Below are 21,031 nucleotides of genomic sequence, written 5' to 3' on the forward strand. Positions count from 1 at the left end.
TATTCTCTAGGCCACCAACTAGTGAGAAGGATATAGAAGAATAAATTTGCAAGGAAATTACAAAGAGTTGTAAGAATTATGGAGTAGTTATAATGGACTTTCTATATTCTAATATAGGCTGGGATAGTAATAGTGTAAAAGGTAGAGAGGGGTAAGAGTTTCTAGAGTGTGTTCAAGATAATTTTCTACAACAGTATGTTTCCAGTCCAACAAGGAAAGAGGCATTAGGCAAGATCACAGACCTGAAATATTAACTGTGCTTCTCTCTGCATAGATGCTGCCAGACCTGAGTATTTCCAGCATTTTTTGTTTTTATTGCCAGTTCTAGTTCTGGGGAATGAGGTGGATCAAGTGACTGTAGAGGAACATTTAGAGGGCAGTGGCCTGAGCATCATTAGATTTAGATTAGCTATGGAAAAGGACAAGGAGCAATCCAGAGTGAAGAAAATTAATTGGGGAGGGGCCAACTTCAATGGAGTGGGAACAGATCTGGCCCAAGTAAATTGGAGTCAAAGATTGGAAGGCAAAAATGTAACTGAACTGCTTTTAAAGGGGAGATGCTCGGCACAATTAAGGTACATTCCCATGATGGGGAAAGGCGGGGCAAACAGATCCAGAACTCCCTGGATGACGAGAGAGGAAGATGAAGCAGAAAAAGGGTGCATGTGACAGTTGTCAGGTGGATAATACAATTGAGAACTAGGCTGAATATAGAAGTTTCAGAGGGGAAGTGAAAAAACAAGTGAGAAGCAAAGAAAGAGTATGAGAAGAAATAAAAGCAAAATACTGCGGATGCTGGAAATCTGAAACAAAAACAAGAAATGCTGGATTCACTCAGCAGGTCTGGCAGCATCTGTGGAAAGAGAAGCAGAGTTAACGTTTCGGGTCAGTGACCCTTCTTCGGAACCGAAGAAGGGTCACTGACCCGAAACGTTAACTCTGCTTCTCTTTCCACAGATGCTGCCAGACCTGCTGAGTGAATCCAGCATTTCTTGAGTATGAGAAGAAACTTGTGGCTAACATGAAAGGGAATCTAAAAGTCTTCTGTAGGCACGTGAATCGTAAAAGGGTGATAAAAGGAGGAGTGGGGCCAATTATGGACCTAAAAGATTTACACATGGAGGCAGAGGGCATGGCTGAGGTACTAAATGAGCACTTTTGCATCTGTCTTTAGCAAGGAAGAAGATGCTGCCCACGTCATGGTGAAAGAGGAGGTAGTTGAGACACTGGATGGGCTAAAATTGAAAAAGAGGAGGTATTAGACAGGCTGGTTGTACTTAAAGTTGATAAGTCACCAGGACCGGATGAGATGCATCCAAGGATACTTCGGGAAGTAAGGGTGGAAATTGTGCGGAGGCACTGGCCATAATTTTCCAGTCCTCCTTAGATGCAGATGGTGCCAGACGACTGGAGAATTGCAAATGTTACACTCTTGTTCAAAAAAGGGTGTACAATGCAATGTCGAACCTGGAGATGCAGCTGCACAGTGCCCAGAAAAACCTGTTGTTCTTACAACAGGAGCACGCCAACACACTGAGGGGACAACACACGGAGATCCGCAAACTCCAGCAGCATTGTTCGGACTTGGCCTTTGAGCTGACTATGACATCATCACCCTGCGACCAGACTGGGAATGGTGATTCAAGAAGTGAGGAATTAAGAAAAAAGTATGAAGAACTTGAATCTCAGCTAAAAGCCAAAGAAGATGAAAATAATGAATTATTTTATGGCCCAGCAACCACAGGCCAGCCAGTTTAACCTTGGTGGTGGGAAAGCTTTTAGAAATGATAATTTCTATTGTCAAATGACAAAATCTATTAGTCACTTGGATAATGTGGATTAATTAAGGAAAGCCAGCACAAATTTGTTAAGGGCAAATTGGGTTCAACTAACTTGCTGGAGCTTTTTGATGAGGTAACAGAGAGGGTTGATGAGGATAATGCTGATGATTTGGTGTATGTACCTGGACTTCCAGAAGGCATTTGATAAAGTACCAATTAACAGGCTTGTCAGCAAAGTTCGAGCCCATGGAATAAAAAGGACAGTGGCAGCATGGACACGAAGTTGGCTGAGTGAAAGGAAACAGAGAGTAGTTGTGAACAGTTGTTTTTTGGACTGGAGGATGGTATATAGTGGGGTTCCCCAAGGGATCCCTGTTTTTCTTGATGTATAAATGACCTAAAATTGGGTGTCTGGGACACAATTTCAAAATTTTGTAGATGACACAAAACTTGGAAGTATTGTGAACTGTGAGGAGGATAATGATAAACTTCAAGAGGACATGGACAGGCTGGTAGAATGGGCGGACAAGTAGCAGATGAAATTTAATGGAGAAAAGAGTGAAGTGATTCATTTTGGTAGGAAGAATGATATAAATTAAAGAGCACAATTCTAAAGGGGATTCAGGAGCAGAGGGGGACCGGGGGGGTACATGTGCACAAATCATTGAAGTTTGCAGGGTAGGTTGAGAAAGTGGTTAATAAAGCATATGGGATCCTGGGCTTTATAAATAGGGGCATAGAATATAAAACAAGGAACTTATGATAAACCTGTACAAAAACTGGTTTGGCCTCAACTGGTGTACTGAGCACCACACTTTAGGCAGGAAGTTAAGGCATTAGAGAAGGTGCAGAAAAGATTCACGAGAATGGTACCAGGGATGAGGAACTTCAGCTATGTGGGTAGGTTGGAGAAGCTGGGTCTGTCCTCAGAAAAGAGGAAGTTAAGAGGAGATTTGATAAAGGTGTTCAAAATCATGAGCGGTCTCGACAGAGTAGATAGGGAGAAACTTCCCATTGGCTGAAGGATCCAGAGCCAGAGGACACCGATTTAAGGTGATTGGCAAAAGAAGCAACAGTGAAATGAGGAATAACTTTTTTATGCAGCGAATGGTTAGGATCTGGAATGTACTGTATGAGATGGTTGCGGAACATTCAATCGAGACCTTCAAAAGAGAACTGGATAATTATCTGAAGAGAAAAAATTTGTAGGGTTACGAGGAAAAGGCAGGGCAATGGGATTAAGTGAGTTTCTTTTAGAGAGCCGGCATGGTCACGACAGGCCAAATGGCTGCCTCCAGTGCTGTAACCATTCTATGATTGGAGGATCTAATCTGACTTTGGACCCATGAAGTTTCATGACAACAGGCTAAACATGGGCAAGGAAACCTCTTGCTGATTACCACCTAGCACCCTCCCTCAGCTGATGAATCGGTACTCCTCCATGTTGAACACCACTTGGAAGAAGCACTGAGGGTAGCAAGAGCACAGAATGTACTCTGGGTGGGGGATTTCTATCACCAAGAGTGGCTCGGTAGCATCACCACTACTGAACAAGCTGGCCAAGATCTGAAGGACATATCTGCTAGTCTGGGTCTGCAGCAGGTAGTGAGAACCAACGAGAGGGAAAAACTTCCTTGACCTCGTGCTCACCAATCTACCTGTTGCAGATGCATCTGTCCATGACAGCATTGGTCGGAGTGACCACCTCACAGTCCTCGGAGAGATATGTTTTATTATTTGTTCATGGGATGTGGGTGTTGCTGACAAAGCCAGCATTTGTTGCCCATCCCTAATTGTTCATGAGAAGGTGGTGGTGCGCTGCCGCCTTGAAGTCCCGTCTTCACACTAAGGACATGCTTCATCATGCTGTGTGGCACTACTAACCCATTTAGCACAATGGATTCAGAACAGATCTGGCAGCTCAAAACTAGGCATCCATGATGGCTGTGGGCCATCAGTAGCAGCAGAATTGTATTCAACCACAAGTTGTAACCTTCTGGCTCAGCATATCCCTCAGTCAACCATTAACATCGAGCCGGGGGATCGATGAGGAGTGTAGGACAGCATGCTAGGAGCAGCACCAGGCATAAGAGAGGTGCCAACCTGGTGAAGTTACAACACAGCACCATGTATATGCTATAGACCGAGCTAAGCGACTTCACAACCAACAGATCAGATCTAAGCTCTGCAATCCAACCACGTCCAGCTGTGAGTGGTAGTGGACAATTAAACAACTAATCAGAGGAGGAGGCTCCACAAACATGCCCATCCTCAATGGTGTGGGAGCCCAACACGTCAGTGCAAAAGACATTTTCAACCATCTTCAGCCAGAAGTGCCAAGTGGCTGATCCATTTCTGCTGCATCTGAGGCCCCCACCATCTCCGATTCCAGTCTTCAGACAATTTGATTCACTCCACGTGATATCAAGAAACATCTGAAGGCACTGGATATAGAAAAGGCTATGGGCCCTGACAACATCCTGGCTGTAGTAGTGAAGACTTGTGCTTCAGAACTAGCTGCGCCCCTACCCATTAATGTGGAGAATTGCCCAGGTATGCCCTGTCCACAAAAAGCAAGACAAATCCAATCCCCCTAATTACCACCACCATCAGTCTATTCTCAATCGTTAGAATAGTGATAGTGCTGTCAATGACATGCTCCATCGAGCGACACTTACTCACTAATAACCTGCTCAGTTTGGGCTCCGCCAGGGCCACTTTGCTCCAGACCACATTACAGTCTTGATCCAAACATGGAAAAAAGAGCTGAATGGCAGAGGTGAGAGTGACTACCCATGACATCAAGGCAGCATTTGACCGAGTATGGTATCAAATTGAAGTCAATGCGAATCGGGGGGGGGGGGGTAGGTGGGAGAGAACACTCCACTAGCACAAAGGGTTGTGGATGTTGGAGGCCAAACATCTCAGCCCCAGGACATCGCTGCAGGAGTTCCTAGGCCCAGTCATCTTCAGCTGCTTCATCAATGGCCTTCCCTCCATCATATGGTCAGAAGTGGGGATGTCTGCTGCTGATTGCATAGTGTTCAGTCCCACTCGCAACTCCTCAGATACTGAAGCAGTCTGTATCTGCATGCAACAACACCTGGACAACCTTCAGGCTTGGGCTGATAAGTGGCAAGTAATATTTGCGCTACTCAAGTGCCAGGCAATGACTATCTCCCCTTGACGTTCAATGGCATTACCATTGCTGAATCACTCACCACCAACATCCTGGGGATGACGATTGACCAGAAACTGAACTGGACCAGCTACATAAATACTGTGGCTACAAGAGCAGGTCAGAGACTGGAAATTCTGCAGCAAGTAACTCATCTAACTTCCCAAAGCCTGTCCACCATCTACAAGGCACAAGTCAGGAGCATGATAGAAGACTCTCCACTTGCCTGGATAAGTGCAGCTCCAACAACACTCAAGAAACTCAACATCGTCCAGGACAAAGCAGTCTGCTTGATCGGCACCCCATCCGCCGCCGCAAACATTCACTCCCTCCACCATGTGGCAGCAGTGTGCCATCTACAAGATGCACTGCTACAACTCGCCAAAGCTCTTTCGACAGCAGCTTCCAAACCCGCCTCTGCCACCTAAAAGAACAAGGGCAGCAGACACATAGGAACACCACCACCTGCAAATTCCCCTCCAAGCCATACATCATCCTGACTTGGAACTATGTCACTGCTCCTTCACTGTTGCTGGGTCAAAATCGTGGAATTTTCTCCCAAACAGTACTGTGGGTGTACCTACACCATGTGAACTGCAGCGGTTCAAGAAGGTGGCTCACCACTACTTTCTCCAGGGCAATTAGAGATGGGTAATAAAGGCTAGCCTAGCCAGCGATATCCACATCTCACAAATGAATTAAAATAAAATCTATGCTTGGCTCTGTCTGCCTTTTGTATCTGTTAGCTCATTTCAGTGTAAAGACGGACGTTTGGTGAGGTAGCTGCGGCCAGACGACCAGTGGGGTGCCCAAAGCTCTGCTTCAAGGATGCATGCAAGTGTGACATGAAGGCCCTAAATGTCAACTATCGTACCTGCGAGTCACTAGCTGGTGAAAGAGGGAAATGGTGACACATCCTGTGGACTGGTGTGCACTACCACAATGACTGGTTGCTATAGCAGCTTGGCAACAGGTGTCAACGTCAAAAACAACTCTCAGCGTCACTTGGCAGCTTCACGCGCAGCACTTGTGGCAGAACCTGCCTCTCAAGGATTGGCCTTCACAGTGATTAGCAAAGGTGCACCAAGCGAAGACACCCCACTTAAATTGTTTGTTTGCTGCTTGTCCATCTTTCATAAATGGAAGGATGCCAACCAACTTGAACAGACTATACACCTATCTCATTTGCTGCTTGTGGGACCTTGCTGTACTGCCGCATTTGTCTATGTAAAAGTGACATCACTCAGGTTATTCTTTGGCAGTAAAACATTTTACAATGTCTTGATGTAAAAATTGCGAGATAAATTCTTAAGCACATTACAAATGACAATGTTTAATCCAAAATAATAGGATAAGCCCCCATCCTTTATTTTTAATTGCCTATAAAGTTAAATGTTTTAAAATGTGCATGTGTTTTATGCGAATATAAGTAATTCCACAGCAGCTATGATGCTTGTGTCAAGACTTAAAATGGATTCACATCTCATTTCTATGTTTGCCAAATTCGTAGCTGAGTTTCTCTTATAAACGGAAAGAAGAAAATTCATTGCCTGTTTAGATTGTTGTAGAGAAGGTTTACAGTAAGTTTTGAAATTATTCAAACAGAGCTAACGTAATGTTTTAATTTTCAGTCAAAAGCAATGAAGTTGTATGAAGCTTGCCTGACACTACTGCAGGTTTATTCTAAGAACAGCTTAGGCAGGAAACGGACTGATGTAGCAGCAGAAGAAGAGCAGTATCAAGACTTGTTGCTCATTATGGAACTTCTGACTAACCTCCTATCAAAAGAGTTTATAGACTTCAGTGACACAGGTATGCATTAGCTGAGTACTATAACTTGAGCACTATAAAATCAGGTTTATGATAGTTGAACATGACTTGTACAGTATAGGAAGTACTTCACATGCACAGTGTCTCTATTTCACGAATACCACATGTGTAAATTATGACTACCTTTGTTAGAGTGCTAAATTACAGTAACGCACATTGCAATATTAAACTTATCCCATAAGTCTATTTGCATTCGGGAATACATCTTATGATTGAGGCCACAATGAACTTCCGTGTTGCTTGGGTCTGAAATTAACACTTACGGAATAAAGGTGTAGTATTGTGCTTTTGAAAGCAGCTAATCTTCACTATATCTGGAAATACCATAAAGCTGCTATAATGAGTGGTACAAAGCATTGCAGCAACAAAATGTCGTGGTATAAAGTAGTGGGATCTGGATTCAGGTCCACCATTTCCCAAGCTACTGATCTCTGCTGTGCCACTTGGGGGAAGAGAAAAAAATTACTTGTTGCCACAGTATTGTGGGATTGATTCAGAATGAGGAGCAGATCCACCAACCCACCCTTGCATCCACACTGAGACTGTAGCTTGTAATCTGGAATTTATAAAACTATTTTGTGGATGCAGGAGCATTGTTTCTGATTTTTTCTTAGTTTAGGGATCTTGCTATTCTCAGCAGTGCTGTTTAATGCTGAAACCTCAGAACACTTGTAAATATTAACTTGGAATGATGAGGCGGAAGCAGAGCTTTTGGCTATTTCATCAGATCTCAGAAGTCATTGTGTAAACCTTTATAAACAAACTGTTCCAAAAATATGTTAAAGCAATCATTTTTTTTAAACATAGGGCCAAACTAATTGTGCTTTTTAATTGATCAATTAAAAACACCAGAATCGTTCTCGAAGTTTACCTCCGTTTTCCAGCAGGTGATGTTGCCTTACAAAATTATAGCAAACAGCCTCCTTTCAGGGTTGCTAGAATTAATTGAAATGTTACATGAAAGCTTCTTATGTCTCTTCCCAGCCCACCAATGAATATTACATATTTCAGTGACTGCTGATCACTTAATAAAGAGCACTTATTTTAAGCCACTTTACACTATATTTCCTGTATAGATGAAGTATTCCGTGGGCAAGAACCTGGTCAGTCTGGAAACAGATCAGTATCAGCTGCTGATGTAGTCCTTTATGGAGTGAATATTGTACTGCCACTTATGTCACAAGACTTGCTAAAGGTAATGTTGCTATTTTTTTAATATGATGACAGACCAGTGGAAATTAAGTAATCACTGTCCCTTTTCTAGTTCCTATCACTGAAGACTAGTAGCACATTTGCATGGCTTATTAGAGTGCAGAACAGTATAGACGAATAGAACTAGAGACCTGTAGAATTTAAAATCATCAGGCCATGTAATGATACAGATATATGGGGGTGGGGGCTGTAATTGGTAATTTTTAGTTCTGGGAAATTTTATGGACGAAGTGTCTTGTTTTTACAATCCTCCTAGGTGTTACGGACAAGTGGGAGATGGTGTGGGTGACTTCCATTTTTCACCACTCAACTGACCACAGTTTTTTTTAAAAAAGTGTTTCAGTCCCCAAGTGTTTCAAGGGTCAAATAAACAGACGATGACAGATGTCCTTGTTGGTTTAAAAAGATAACTATTAAACAATACTTGAAAATCTTCACAACCTCACTCACTCACACTAGCACATGCACAAGAAAAGTAAGAGATTAGAGGATAGCATGCATTTAAGTCTGATTGTTGTAAAAAGAGTTCACTTTGAAACCTCCTTGGTTTTTCGGGAGGAATTTTTAACAGCGCTGCAGGCCTGATGTTCCTTTTCTTGGTTCACTGAAGTATTGCAGATTCCTTTGTTTAAGACTCAATGTCTGTGGACAGTCTTGTTAGAATTTCTTGGATGGGGAGTTTTCAAGGTCACCTTTTTCAGTCTCGGCCTCAGTAGTTTAAAGATGTTACTGGCAGGGTCTTATTCTTGGCTGGAGTGGATCTCTCAGCTGTTGGCTTTCACTCTCTCTTTCCAGAGAAATCCCTTTTTTTTTGGTTTGGTTTAGGTCTGGTGACTATTGATGCTCTCCCCCCTTGTGTGTTCATACAATGTCTTTGAACATGGGGCCATTGTTACACAATGGGGTTTGAATGTGGCTTAACTTGATAAAGTGGTGTTATGTCCCATCTATTATCTTGGCTTTGAATCTGGAATCACCCTGTCTGTGAAGGTCTTTGCCAACCCAATTCTTGAAGATAGGAGCCATTTAGCATTGAATGGCTTGTTTAGCATCTGAATGTGCCTTCCCCAGAACAGTCCAGACAATGATATTGGGTTTATTCCCAACAGTCATGATGTATATTTGGAGTACAAGAGGGGACACCTGACCTCTTACTCCATCTTGTCTGCAGCAAAATGTGTCCAATTTTTGGAGTTTAATTCACCAGTTCATTTGTACATTTCACTTTAGTTCATAACTCTTCCTTTCGTAAGCATGACTGTGTATTAAGCTTAATGCATATTTTCAAAATTTTTTTTTTTGCCATGACAGTTTCCGTCATTGTGTAACCAGTATTACAAATTAATTACCTTCATCTGCGAAATATTTCCTGAGAAAATACCACAGCTTCCTGAAGAACTTTTTAAGAGTCTTATGTACTCCTTGGAATTGGGCATGACCTCGTATCCTTTTACTGCCATTAGAATGTCTGCTTTGTGGGAATTAGGACATTGACATAAAATATTTGGCTTGGAGTGATGAGGTGAACTGGGGCAGTGGCGGTTGCTGCAGTCTGCAAGTTTGTGTTATTTATCAATGCAGATCTGTCTGATATTTTTCTGTCCAGAGATTACAAGAATCTTTATATGATTATAAGTAATACATGTTGGAGCATGGCTACCCGACGGGACCCGACGACATGTCTGGTTCGGGTCACGTTGCACTTCCGGGTCTGGTGCTCGGGTCGGACACACTCTATTACCACCTCCGGTAACTGGCTCCAATGTTAATGTACTTTTTGGACTAGAAAGGTGATTTAGTTTTTTTTTAAGCTTGTGCAGATAAGTAACAAAGTGAAAAATGGAAGCTAAGTGAACTGATGGTTGGGTCGGACGTGGGAAAAAATGAAAGGGCTCTGGTCGGGTGTGGTTCTGTCGGGCTCGGGACGGGTTTCATTTGCAGACCCGAGCCAGCCTTTAATACATGTAACGTTCCACAAGTAGCCATCAATAGCTTCACCCTTATCTATTGTAAGTTCCAGTTTTCATTTTGGGCTTAAGATGGAAACCCTAAAGCTTTGCATAATTTCTTCTGCAATGTTTTTGACGTCCTGCCTTTAATCTTCAGCATTTTACTGAACTTCAGTGAAACTGTAAACCTTTCAACAGGATAATAGAATAGAAAGTAGGTGACCGTTAAGTAGTCACAAATAAGATTGCGGATTCAATGTCTTCAATGAATTTCCGTGTACTATTGAAGATGGATTTGAGCAGAGCACAATTTATTCCTATAATTCTTAGCGCTGCAAGAATCAATCTATATAACTTTACTGCATTCATGATACTTTGAATAATTTTATTTGTTCATTCACAATCGATGCCATTTAAATTTTTCACATATAGAGTGTTTTCTTTTAAACTTTTCACATGAGAAACTGGATAGCTGTGTGGAATTTCTACATGTTTCCTTAACCCTTTCTTTTAGAATGACTTCTGAAGTTTCCCAACTCTGTTTAGAAGCCCTCACACCTTTGGCAGAACAATGTGCCAAGGCACAAGAGGCAGAATCACCACTCTTCGCTGCAACCAGACATTTCCTTAAGGTACAGCTTATCTTGGTGAAATGTCAGTAGCTAATACTTCCGATCACGTTTGTGTGGTTACAGTGTAGTGAATCATAGTGAATTGTTCAAAAAAAATTGCTCATATCCAAGCGGCTTAATTAAATTGACTCTCTGTTTTCAGATTACTTTCATTGAGAAAGCATTTTAATCTTGTGCTCTGTGATTAAAATTCTGTTTGTATTGTGGAATTTTTGTCACATTTATGCAATAACTAATATTTACTCTGTTGTCATGAGTCTGTCGTTTTCAGTCACTTTGCAAAACGTATTCTTGGCCTTTTAAATGGAAATTGGAAAACTCCACTTTCTTTGAAAAAAAAAAAGTCACATGCAGTTGTTTGCCAGAGTTGAAATGTTAGCACTCTTGGGTTACATTCTTTGATATTTGTTTTTCCTCCACTCATCTCACTGAGGGAAGTGGGAGGTGAAGTCATAGACAAAAATCACCCTTTAGTTTCATCTCAAATCCTGCAACAGTCATGTGATCCCCACCTCAGTTTCATATTTTATAAATGACCTGCCTGTAACTAATTCCTCAGTTTGTTCTTTTCCTTCTGCTGTTAACCATAGTAGTTAGCTGCTGCTTTGTAATTAGACCTGTTGTTACTACTTGGGTGTTGGCATCCTCTTGATCTGAAAGGTTTTTCACACATTGCAGGATTTAATTCTAAAAATTTGGAAAATGACTTGCCTAAACCGGGGTTTAAATGTTAATTTCCCCATTAAAAATATCTTGCCCAGTCACAGATTGATCTAACATGAAGATACCAGTCAAGGTGCCATGACTATCATATATGATTGGGGAGAAATATGATTTTGTTTTAGCTCTTGGTTTAAAACTTCAGCAAAAGTAGATATTGTGGAAGCTATGATGCAGTTTGCTCTCAAAGCTGCACTCTCAATTTTCCAGCATTGTATTGTCGTGGACTTTAAAATTCCAACTGGCAGTGTGGTCAGGGGCTTTGGTTGTTAGCAAATACATAAACCATTGATCTGTATTTACTCTGGCACTTATGATTCCAAATAGGTCCTTCAGTCTCCAAGGAATATCCTGACCAGTACCATTTTAAGTTCCTACCATGCAGAGCTAAAATCAACTACAGGAAGTCATTTGAATTCGTTCGTATGCTCCTTCAAGAAATCCATTATCATGAGAATTTGATCTTTCACACAACATTTGTGACCTAGTCAATGTTTTGGTTTCAGCCAACTCCTTGAGAAGACATTGGCAGTAATTATTCAGCCACATTGACTGGACGACACATTCTGCTCAGTTGACACTGAAGAAATTAATCTTTAGCATCTTTCTGATTCAAAATGGGAAGAGGGTGAGAGTATCTGCCCATTACCCTCACATTTTGGATCAAATCTGAATTCTGGACCTACTGGAGTTACCTATCTGAGCTTTCTACTTTCATTTCTAAAGCTATGCAATACAAGGGTGAAAAGCTAGTTACAGATCCATCACTGGCATTACTAATATAACAATTTGAGGTGATATGTTAACAAACCAGGACAGCCACCTTGAAGGTATTAGTTTAAGTGCTGCACTTTTTCTCTCATATTAATATGCATGTACTAAACTTAACTAGTGACAAAATTTAATCTCATTGTGCTTGGAATGTATTTAATGCTGTGGAGTTTGTTTGTCATTACAGCTCGTCTTTGACATGCTGGTATTGCAGAAGCACAATGCAGAACTTACTGATGCTGCAGGTGAAGCATTCTATACACTAGTATGTCTGCATCAGGTAAAATTGCTTTAAAAAAAACTTTCTCTGTCCTTTCCCTTTTTCAAATTAACCAATCTCATTATATTTTCTCATTTGCTTTTTGAGAGAAATTAAGTCATCCCATCCATGTATTTCAACAGGCTGAATATTCAGAATTAGTTGAAACCCTTTTATCAAGCCAGCAGGATCCACTTATATATCAACGATTAGCAGATGCTTTCAACAATCTTACTGGAAGCAGCACTCCCCCCACCTTGGACCGCAAGCAGAGGATGGCCTTCCTAAAAAGCCTTAAAGACTTTATGGCAAATGTTGGTGGTCTTCTGTGTGTTAAATAGACTCGAGCTGCAAAGGCCATTGTTGAAGAATGCACTGTAAAGCATGGAAATCAAAGTTGACTGAATTTTTATACCTGTTTCAAGGCTGTTGCCTGCCATCTTGGATTTTAGACTCTCAGGATATTTGGTCTAAGCCTACCACATTCAGACAGAAGGATGAACCCACCACTATTCAGTTGCCAGTATTTCTTAGCCATGATTTGTTATGTAATCTAATCGTTTACTTAAAAAAACAATGAAAATTGTGTATTTTAGAGAATTCCAGTATGTGTGGATGAATGGGCACAGTGAATGAATCCAGTGCCTTTTTCATGTCTGGTTTAAACCAGCTGCCCAAATGGCCAGAGAAACTGTCTTATTGCTTATATTTGAACCCTTGCTTGGGGCAAATCACTGTACACAAAATATACAGCTATAAATGTTATGGCTGAAATTAGCTTTATTTTTTCCAGCATATGGATTTATTTGTGACCTAAAGAAAACACCAAATTGTAGCATCCAAATCTTGATTTTCTTTCCAGATCAGGCAGTGATCACGTCGAACACAATACTTCAGATTCACTTTGTACTGCCTGTTCAGAATAAAGTATATATTTTTGCTTCCCAACCGTGAATTTTAGGAATTGTAACCAGTTGCCTTATTTTCTGTAAATATGAAAACTTTGTGTTCTGAAAGACTGAAACTGGATTGCCAAAGTGGCAACTTTTATGCTTTTCTTTCTTGCAATTTCCCCTTCCTCTAAAGAAAAGTTTGTCACTGTTTGGTGTCAAGAGTAGTGTTAACATTTACACAAGAATGGAAGTCGTCATTTTGGATACTAAAATTATCATTTAATTTCTACATTAAGGCTTAAAGGGATTTTCCTTTTAAACAAAACAAAACTTTATACCTGAAGTGTCACACTGCTAGATTCTTGTGTTTATTTGAGCAATAATGAATTCTAGGGTGTGAATTCTTTAATAATGCACACCAGGATAAACTGGGCATTAGTTTAAAACTCTAGTTTATGCGGTTGTGCAGTCAATCAATCTTTTAACACTTTTAGAATAAATGTAAAACGCAGTAGGGCATTTTGTTTGTAACAAATTCGCCTTGACTTGCCTTTGGTCAACAAATCACAATGTAGATACATAAGTAGCTGCATATTAAAATACTGCACAGTATATTCAGGACTCCAAAATGAAAAATTAAATTGATCAGGATGAGACAGTTCTGAGTATGAACATGCAAATTAGTTTTCAATATATGGATGAAGTGAACAAAGCTTACGGTCACACCATTTAAAAGGTGAAATGGAAAATGCACAGTTGGTCGATCAACATCTGAAAGAGAAAGATGGATAACATTTTGGATGTGATCCAGTTCTAATGAAAGCCTCTGTCCAAAATGTTCACTTATCTTTCCCTTTTCAGTGTTGACTAACTTGCTGTGTATTTTCAGATTTCTGGTATTGATGGTTTTTCTGTTCTCCTGAGAAGAGAGAGTATCCTCTTTGATGAACTTTGTACAGGTTGTATGTCAAAACTACTGAATAATAATTGTACTTGGTTTAGTTTCATTTGAAGGCCAGCAAACCAGTTAAGTGGAATTTTGTATGGGTCCGATAACACACTCAATTTAAAATAAAATGTAAGTAGCTAATGGAATTAAAGTTGCTGCTTTTTTTGTTTTTTACTTCCTGGTATATCAGATCTAAACTACTGAGGGGAAAAATATAATACATTTGAGAGTCTCTGCAGACTGTGCTGTAGATCACTTTTCTGTAGGGGACTATTTTATTTTCCTCTTTAATATCCTCCAAAACTCCATTTCTCTTCAAAATACCCTGTTTATATTTGAGGTTCTTCCTTTCGCTGGCCAATGGCACAATTTACCACTGTTTTGCCACTCACCTTCTCAGAACTTCAAAATTCAATGTACAAAGTGAACATTTGAACTGGCCTTCGCAATATCATTATTTTCAGCTACTTTCTTTGTTTTAAATTAAGTTTGTACCTAATTCTGCAAGCTGGCCAGTAATCTGGTTATAGAACATTTCAGGAACCATATTGATGTATTGCATTTTTCTTTTTTGATTAGTCAAATTATTACAGCATGCCATGTTTGTACATCCAATCTAAGAAAAGGTGAGTGATCAGTAAATCAGAGTGCTTGAAATGAGCATCCTTACCTGGTGGCCTATATTTAACTTGCATATTTTATTCCCTTTTGCCAGTCTCCCATTAAAATGCAGTAAATGGTACAATGTTGAACACTGCAATAACTTGAATCAATCTTCCTTTTGTTTTAAGTAGACACAGTGGAAATTGGGAATATATTTTTGGGTGCACTGGAAGATTGAGATATTTAAATCAATTAAGTTTGAAGGAGTTGCACGCGTACAAGTTGTGCATTGTAGGAAGACCAACAAAAATGCAAAGTCTTCAACTAATTTAAGCACAAAATGCAGCTTAAAATATTGCCTATCAAAAATGAGCATTGGTTTTTCCTGTTTTTTTTCCCCCACCCCTTCCCTTCATGTTTAGCTTTGGAAGATATAATCTGATGCAGTTTACCCACCAATAATTATTTTATTGGTGTGCAAGATGATGATCAGCACACTGAAATAATGAATCTTAATCACCATATATGCTCTGTAGCAGAGTAACTATTCCTTTCATGTATACAAATTAGTGATAAGGCAACCTGGCTGTAAGTCTGAATTCTGCATTTTGTATCACCAGACTAATGCAAATACATTCTGAAGACCAAGATTCTTTCCTTGCTCTGATGGAATTAGAGTCTATTGTGATGACTCAAACACAGAAAAATTGGGTGGTAGAGCAAGGGATGCATTGTACAGATTTACTTAGCATTTGCTTAATGTTGTATTGTGTTTGAATGTAAAAGTTCAAAGGATGGTAGGACTCAGTATGTATTCTATGCCCATAAAAATTTATATATTGAATATGCCATTTTATCATGTTACACAAATAGCTTCTATACTATACAAGGTTAAACTGCTGAAACTATTTTGTTGGCTCAAGTAATCATAAAATTTAAATTAAATCACACAAAGCCAAGTTGTGCTAAAAACAATTAAAACTTGTATAAAAATAAATTATAGGTAAAGAATGAATGCCTCTTCATTATTGGCTTTTATACTTTTGATATTTTTGAATAATGCCACATTTTAGTTGTAATTCCATGGTCTCAGCCCTTATTCTGACCAGGAATATCCAGGACTGTTGAACAAAGTATTTAACTATGCTGTGAAATACTGCAGGTCAAAAAAAATAAAATGCTCTGTCAATTGCTGCCATGTGACAACTACTGTGACCTTTTTAATTCATCTGGAATCTGTCTTGAGTGAATCATAGCTTTTCTTGTTGTGTAACCAGTTCATGGGTGGTTATGCATAGTTAATAGCTGTGATGCATTTAAATAATTAGTTTCGTGTTTTGTACATTGTTTTGTACTTTTGTGATTTATTTTGTCATATATTACATCCCTAATGTGTGCAAGCATCATTTTATGTAATTATTTTATAGAAATTTTGACCATTTACATTTTTTTTAAATTGCACATAAAAGGAATTGTAAAAGTTTGAGGATATGTTTTGGGGACGTCTGTCTCACCTAAAATGTATCATATAAGTGTTCTTATAAAACTTTTTAATGTTTTGGTGCAGTTGAGTTCAGTACAAATTCTGACTATTGCATAGTCTACCCTTCTTGCATAGTACAAGATACATTTTTAAAAAGTAAAATACACATGGAATGTTTCTCTGTATATATGCGGTGACGACCAAATAAACTTTGGCTGCTGTTTAAATCATCTGTCACCAATAAAAATTGGTTTTGTTTCTAGGCTTACTCACACCACATTTAAACAGCAAATAATGAGTTAAAACATTTTTAATCTGTTCTGTACAATTTTTTCCATGCATGCAAAGTGACACCAATTATAATTAACACTAAATTAAGGGTTAAAATATCCATTTATAATTAAGGATGTAATATTGATAGTAACTTGGAATTCTGAGGAACATTGTAAAGTAAAACAGCTGACAGTTCTTTGAAACAGAATATTTTTGATTTATTAGTAGAAATCATCTTTATTTATACATTTGCCTTAAGGCAACTTTTGTGAACTCTGTTAGCAAGCCTCCATTCAGCATCTGTTTGCAAATAATTTTGTCATTAATTCTGTTTGGCATTTAGAGTAAATTGACTTATGACTTGCGTAAGTGTATCTAAATTATATCCTATAATGACCGTCCCTGATTTCTTGCAATGAATAGGGATAATGAGAAATCAAGTCTGTTACAAAATTTGCTTGAAAACTCTTGAAATACAGCTTAGCAGCAAATTCCCAAAATGTACTACTAATTTTGTGATACTTGCTAAAATCCAAGGATAGTTAATAAATTAGAATACCTTTCAGTTCATTATTAAGTGTTGCAACTTGAGGAACCATATATATTGGTTAGACAGTAATGGTGGGATCCTTGGAAGAGATTGTGATGATTTTCAAATCCAGTATTTTCTAAGCAAGCCAGACCTATTACTGAACTGGAAGTCACATTTAAAGTGGTTCTATTGCAATTTTAAATGGCATTACAAATCAATTTAAATCTATACATTTATTCAAGCTTCAACATTGCAGTACACCTCAGACCATACATTTACCATTGGCACATTTCATTAAAAGCATGTTGAGTAGAACAATACTATATTAGGTGTATATCTGTAAACAACTTCTTAAAACTACTTAAGAGTTAATTTCAAATGTGATTTACTGTATTACAAGCAAGGACTTTTAAACTTCCAGTGTCAAATTGACAACGATGTGCAGTGCCATATTGTGATCAGTCACATCAGTTAAAGTTAGGATGAATTTGCATTAACTGGTGCCTTTCACATCTTCAGGACATCTCCTAAATGCTTTACAGCTAATGAATTACTTTCAAAGTTAACCATTATAATAATGAAGGCAAATATGGCAGCCAGTTTGCGCACAAAAGCAATCAATTAATATGTTTTAGGTAATGTTGATTAAGGAAAAAATGCTGACTAGGACATCAAGAGAATTCTCCTGCTCTTCAAATAGTACCATGGTGTTTTCCATCCACCTGAGCAGACAGATCGGGGCTCACTTTAATGTCTCATCCAAAAGGCAGATCTCTGATAATATAGTAAACAGTGCATTGAATTGACGGAGTACATTATGTGCTGAATTCTGGAGTAGGGTTTAAACCTTCTGTCTCTGGTGAGAGTGCTACCACTGAGCTAAGGCTGACATTTCCTTTGGATAAAACAATACTATGACAGTCCATTCCCTGTTATGCCAATTAGGTTGCTGCTAACTTTGACTCCCTCCAATTGATTTTCTGCTGGTGGGTTAACTTGTTAAGCAGTTTTTTCCCCTCAACTCATTAAGTCTTGTATATATTATAGAAAATTTAAAAAGTAGGAAATTTGTCCTGCAATACATTCTGCAATTGTATAAAAACTTTAATGTCACCTAATCTTTTAATTTTCACAGGTATTCAGTTTTATGAATACAGCTAATTATGGTATAATTTTTGCATTCTTAAACATTTTATCAACTTCATCAAATACTATGTTGCCCATTTTTAAACTGACAGCTAAAATGTGTAGATTGGATTTTAGATCATGCAATTCCAATTTATTTTTCCCAATTAATTTGTTTCTACACATAGATCTTTTTGCTGCCTAACTGTTCAGTGTAGAAATGGGCTGCAGGAAGAGGGTCAGAATACACTTAATGAACTATAGAACCATCCTTCAAGAGAACTGTCAGTTATGTTCGTTCATTAAACATACTTATGTGATATTACTCAACATTTACTTAACTTTTGGATAGAAAATCAAAATTATTTAGTGAATGTTGGCAATAGTATTGCCAAGTGAGCAATAATCTAAATATTAGTAGAATAATGGAAAATATTCTAAAACATTTGAGGTAGTCTTGGAAGTAGACAGTGTTACTTCAAAGTAGACGAAACCTTGAATTGTATCTGACAGTTGCTTCAAAAGTAGTGAGTTTGTTAAAGGACACTTGGTTCTATTGCTGTAAATGAATGTTTCTGTATGCTTTATAAGAGTTAATGAAGATGCAGTTGGTGTGATGCAAGAGAATTTTTTAAAAGACTGCCTACTCAACATTCATTCCAGTTTTTGCTTTCATTTCTTTATTGGTGATTATTACCTTGACATAACTACCCAGGTTGATCACAAAATTAAAATAACTTTACAATTAACCTGTACCTGTTGTGAACCAGTGATACAGAAAATTTTCTATATTAAAAACAAATGATTTTTTAAAGTCTGCTTTAAGAAGGATTTATCTGAACATTGCTGCATTGAAATTCTTGTGTTTAATGGGTTGCTGTCAATTTAGTTGAATGAAACTTATGTAAATCTCCAACTGTATATATATAATTGGTTTAAATCTGTCGACCAAAATGTTGAAATTTTGATTTTTAATGAAGGTAGCTATCCCATATAATTTGTATGTTTATATATTGGAAAGGAAGAAATCTCATCTGAAAAAATAAGTATAGTTCCAAACTGCAGTTCTAAAAGAAGACGTGAAAATTTACAGAACTATCATAATTGCAAATTTATTTAGATTTTAATGAGATTTTCTAATAAAATGTATTTTAATACCTCCTTGCATTTAGTAATCAGTTGTATTTCTGCATAAATTTGACACAGAAGGAATGTCTTCTGCTGGAAACTGTAAGTTTGAAACACTCCCTGGGCTGAATACCCTGCCAATACTAAAATAAAAGCAAAATACTGCAGATGCTGGAAATCTGAAATAAAAACAAGAAATGCTGGAATCACTCAGCAGGTCTGGCAGCATCTGTGGAAAGAGAAGCAGAGTTGACTTTTCGGGTCAGTGACCCTTCATCGGAACCCTGCCAATACTAACTATCTAGGTTCATTAGTAAAAAGACCAACTGGGTGAAGTGCTGGAGAGCTGTTGCCACTTATGGAAAGGAAAAGAGAACATTTTATAATATAGCATTCCTGGTGTAGAGCTTTCCATGATGGGAACACAGATTGGGACTTGGGTACGGTTGGATGGACAGAAAACCATGCAGGCCATGAATCTAGCATGCTGACCTCTGCATCCAGATTCCTGATATACTTCCCTGTTGAGTGGAACTTTGAACCAGGACAGCTCACTCATTAAATTTACCCCTCAAATTGTGTGTGGAATAAGAGAAGAATAGTGATTTTTGGATTCCACATTCAATTTCTTGGATTTTGTCATCATTCTGAAACCGTTTCAAAGAAAGACTTGCATTTATATAGCCTCTTTTATGATCTCAGGACATCCCAAAGCACCTTACAGACAAATTAAGTTTTTATTGGTAATGTAGGAAAGTTTCATTATTGCATTAATAGTAAGATGGGCGGTTGTAAATCAGAAATGTACAGCACAGGATGCAGCCATTTAGCCCATCGTGCTTAGTCCCACATTCCCGTTTTTTGTCGGGTTCCTCATCCTCAAGTACTTGTCCAACTCCCTTTTAACATTATTTATGGAATCTGCTTCCACTATTTCAGGTAGAATGTTCCAGATGACACAACTGAGTGAAAACAAAAATTCCTTATCTCCCTTTTAGATCTTTTGGCAATGATTTTGAGTCTAGTTATTGACCCACTCACCAGAAGGAATAATATTTCCCTATGTATACTATCAAAACCTATCTTGAAAACCTCTATTAGGTCACCTCTTAACCTTCTCTGTTCCAAGGAGAACAGCCCTAACTTTTCCAACCTGTCCTTATAATGAAGTCCCTTATCCATGGTAACTTCCTGGTAAACCTCCTTTGTCCCCTTTCTAATACCATCACATCTTTCCTGAAGTGCAGTGCCCAGATTTGTCAACAATACTCCAGCTGAGACCCAACGTTCTAGAGTTCTAGCATAATCTTTGCTTTTCTATTATATGCTTCTATTTATAAACCCAAGTAACCCAAATACTTTTATAACCACCTTATCAACTTGCCCTTTAAGGAATTGTGTATCTCTGCTCATCAACACTTTTTAAAATGGTGTCATATCAGCGTTGGCTGTGGCTCAATTGGTAGCATCCTTGCCTCTGAGTCACAAGGTTCTGGGTTCTAGTTTTACTTCAGAGCTTGAGCACAAAAACCCAGGCTGACACTCCAGTGCAGAACTGAGGGGGCACTGCATTGTCAGAGGTATTGTCTTTTGGATGAGCCCCATCTGCTTGCTTGGGTGGATGTAAACGATCCCATGGCACTATTTCGAAGGAAAGTCATGTCCAAAGTCCTAGCCAAAATATATCCCTCAATCAACATCACAAAAACAGAT

The 21,031-nt window shown here is 38.7% G+C and overlaps 1 protein-coding gene across 5 annotated transcripts in view; it reads left to right on the forward strand.

Annotated features, from left to right (window-relative positions):
• Positions 1 to 19,285, forward strand: part of xpo4 (exportin 4) — a 173,956-nt gene extending 154,671 nt beyond the window's left edge. For 4 of the 5 annotated variants that reach the window (XM_068033652.1, XM_068033655.1, XM_068033653.1 and 1 more), the window contains 6 exons: positions 6,591 to 6,771; positions 7,866 to 7,984; positions 9,313 to 9,443; positions 10,465 to 10,582; positions 12,261 to 12,353; positions 12,476 to 19,285. In XM_068033652.1, coding sequence (XP_067889753.1) covers positions 6,591 to 6,771; positions 7,866 to 7,984; positions 9,313 to 9,443; positions 10,465 to 10,582; positions 12,261 to 12,353; positions 12,476 to 12,673 — 840 coding nt within the window. In that variant the 3' untranslated portion in view covers positions 12,674 to 19,285. Of the gene's footprint in view, positions 1 to 6,590; positions 6,772 to 7,865; positions 7,985 to 9,312; positions 9,444 to 10,464; positions 10,583 to 11,629; positions 12,131 to 12,260; positions 12,354 to 12,475 lie in introns of those variants that run through there. The other variant, XM_068033654.1, reaches the window with a different exon arrangement.
• Positions 19,286 to 21,031: the final 1,746 nt, after the last annotated feature.

This window comes from Heterodontus francisci, chromosome 6, assembly GCF_036365525.1.
Source record: "Heterodontus francisci isolate sHetFra1 chromosome 6, sHetFra1.hap1, whole genome shotgun sequence".
Taxonomy (NCBI): domain Eukaryota; kingdom Metazoa; phylum Chordata; class Chondrichthyes; order Heterodontiformes; family Heterodontidae; genus Heterodontus; species Heterodontus francisci.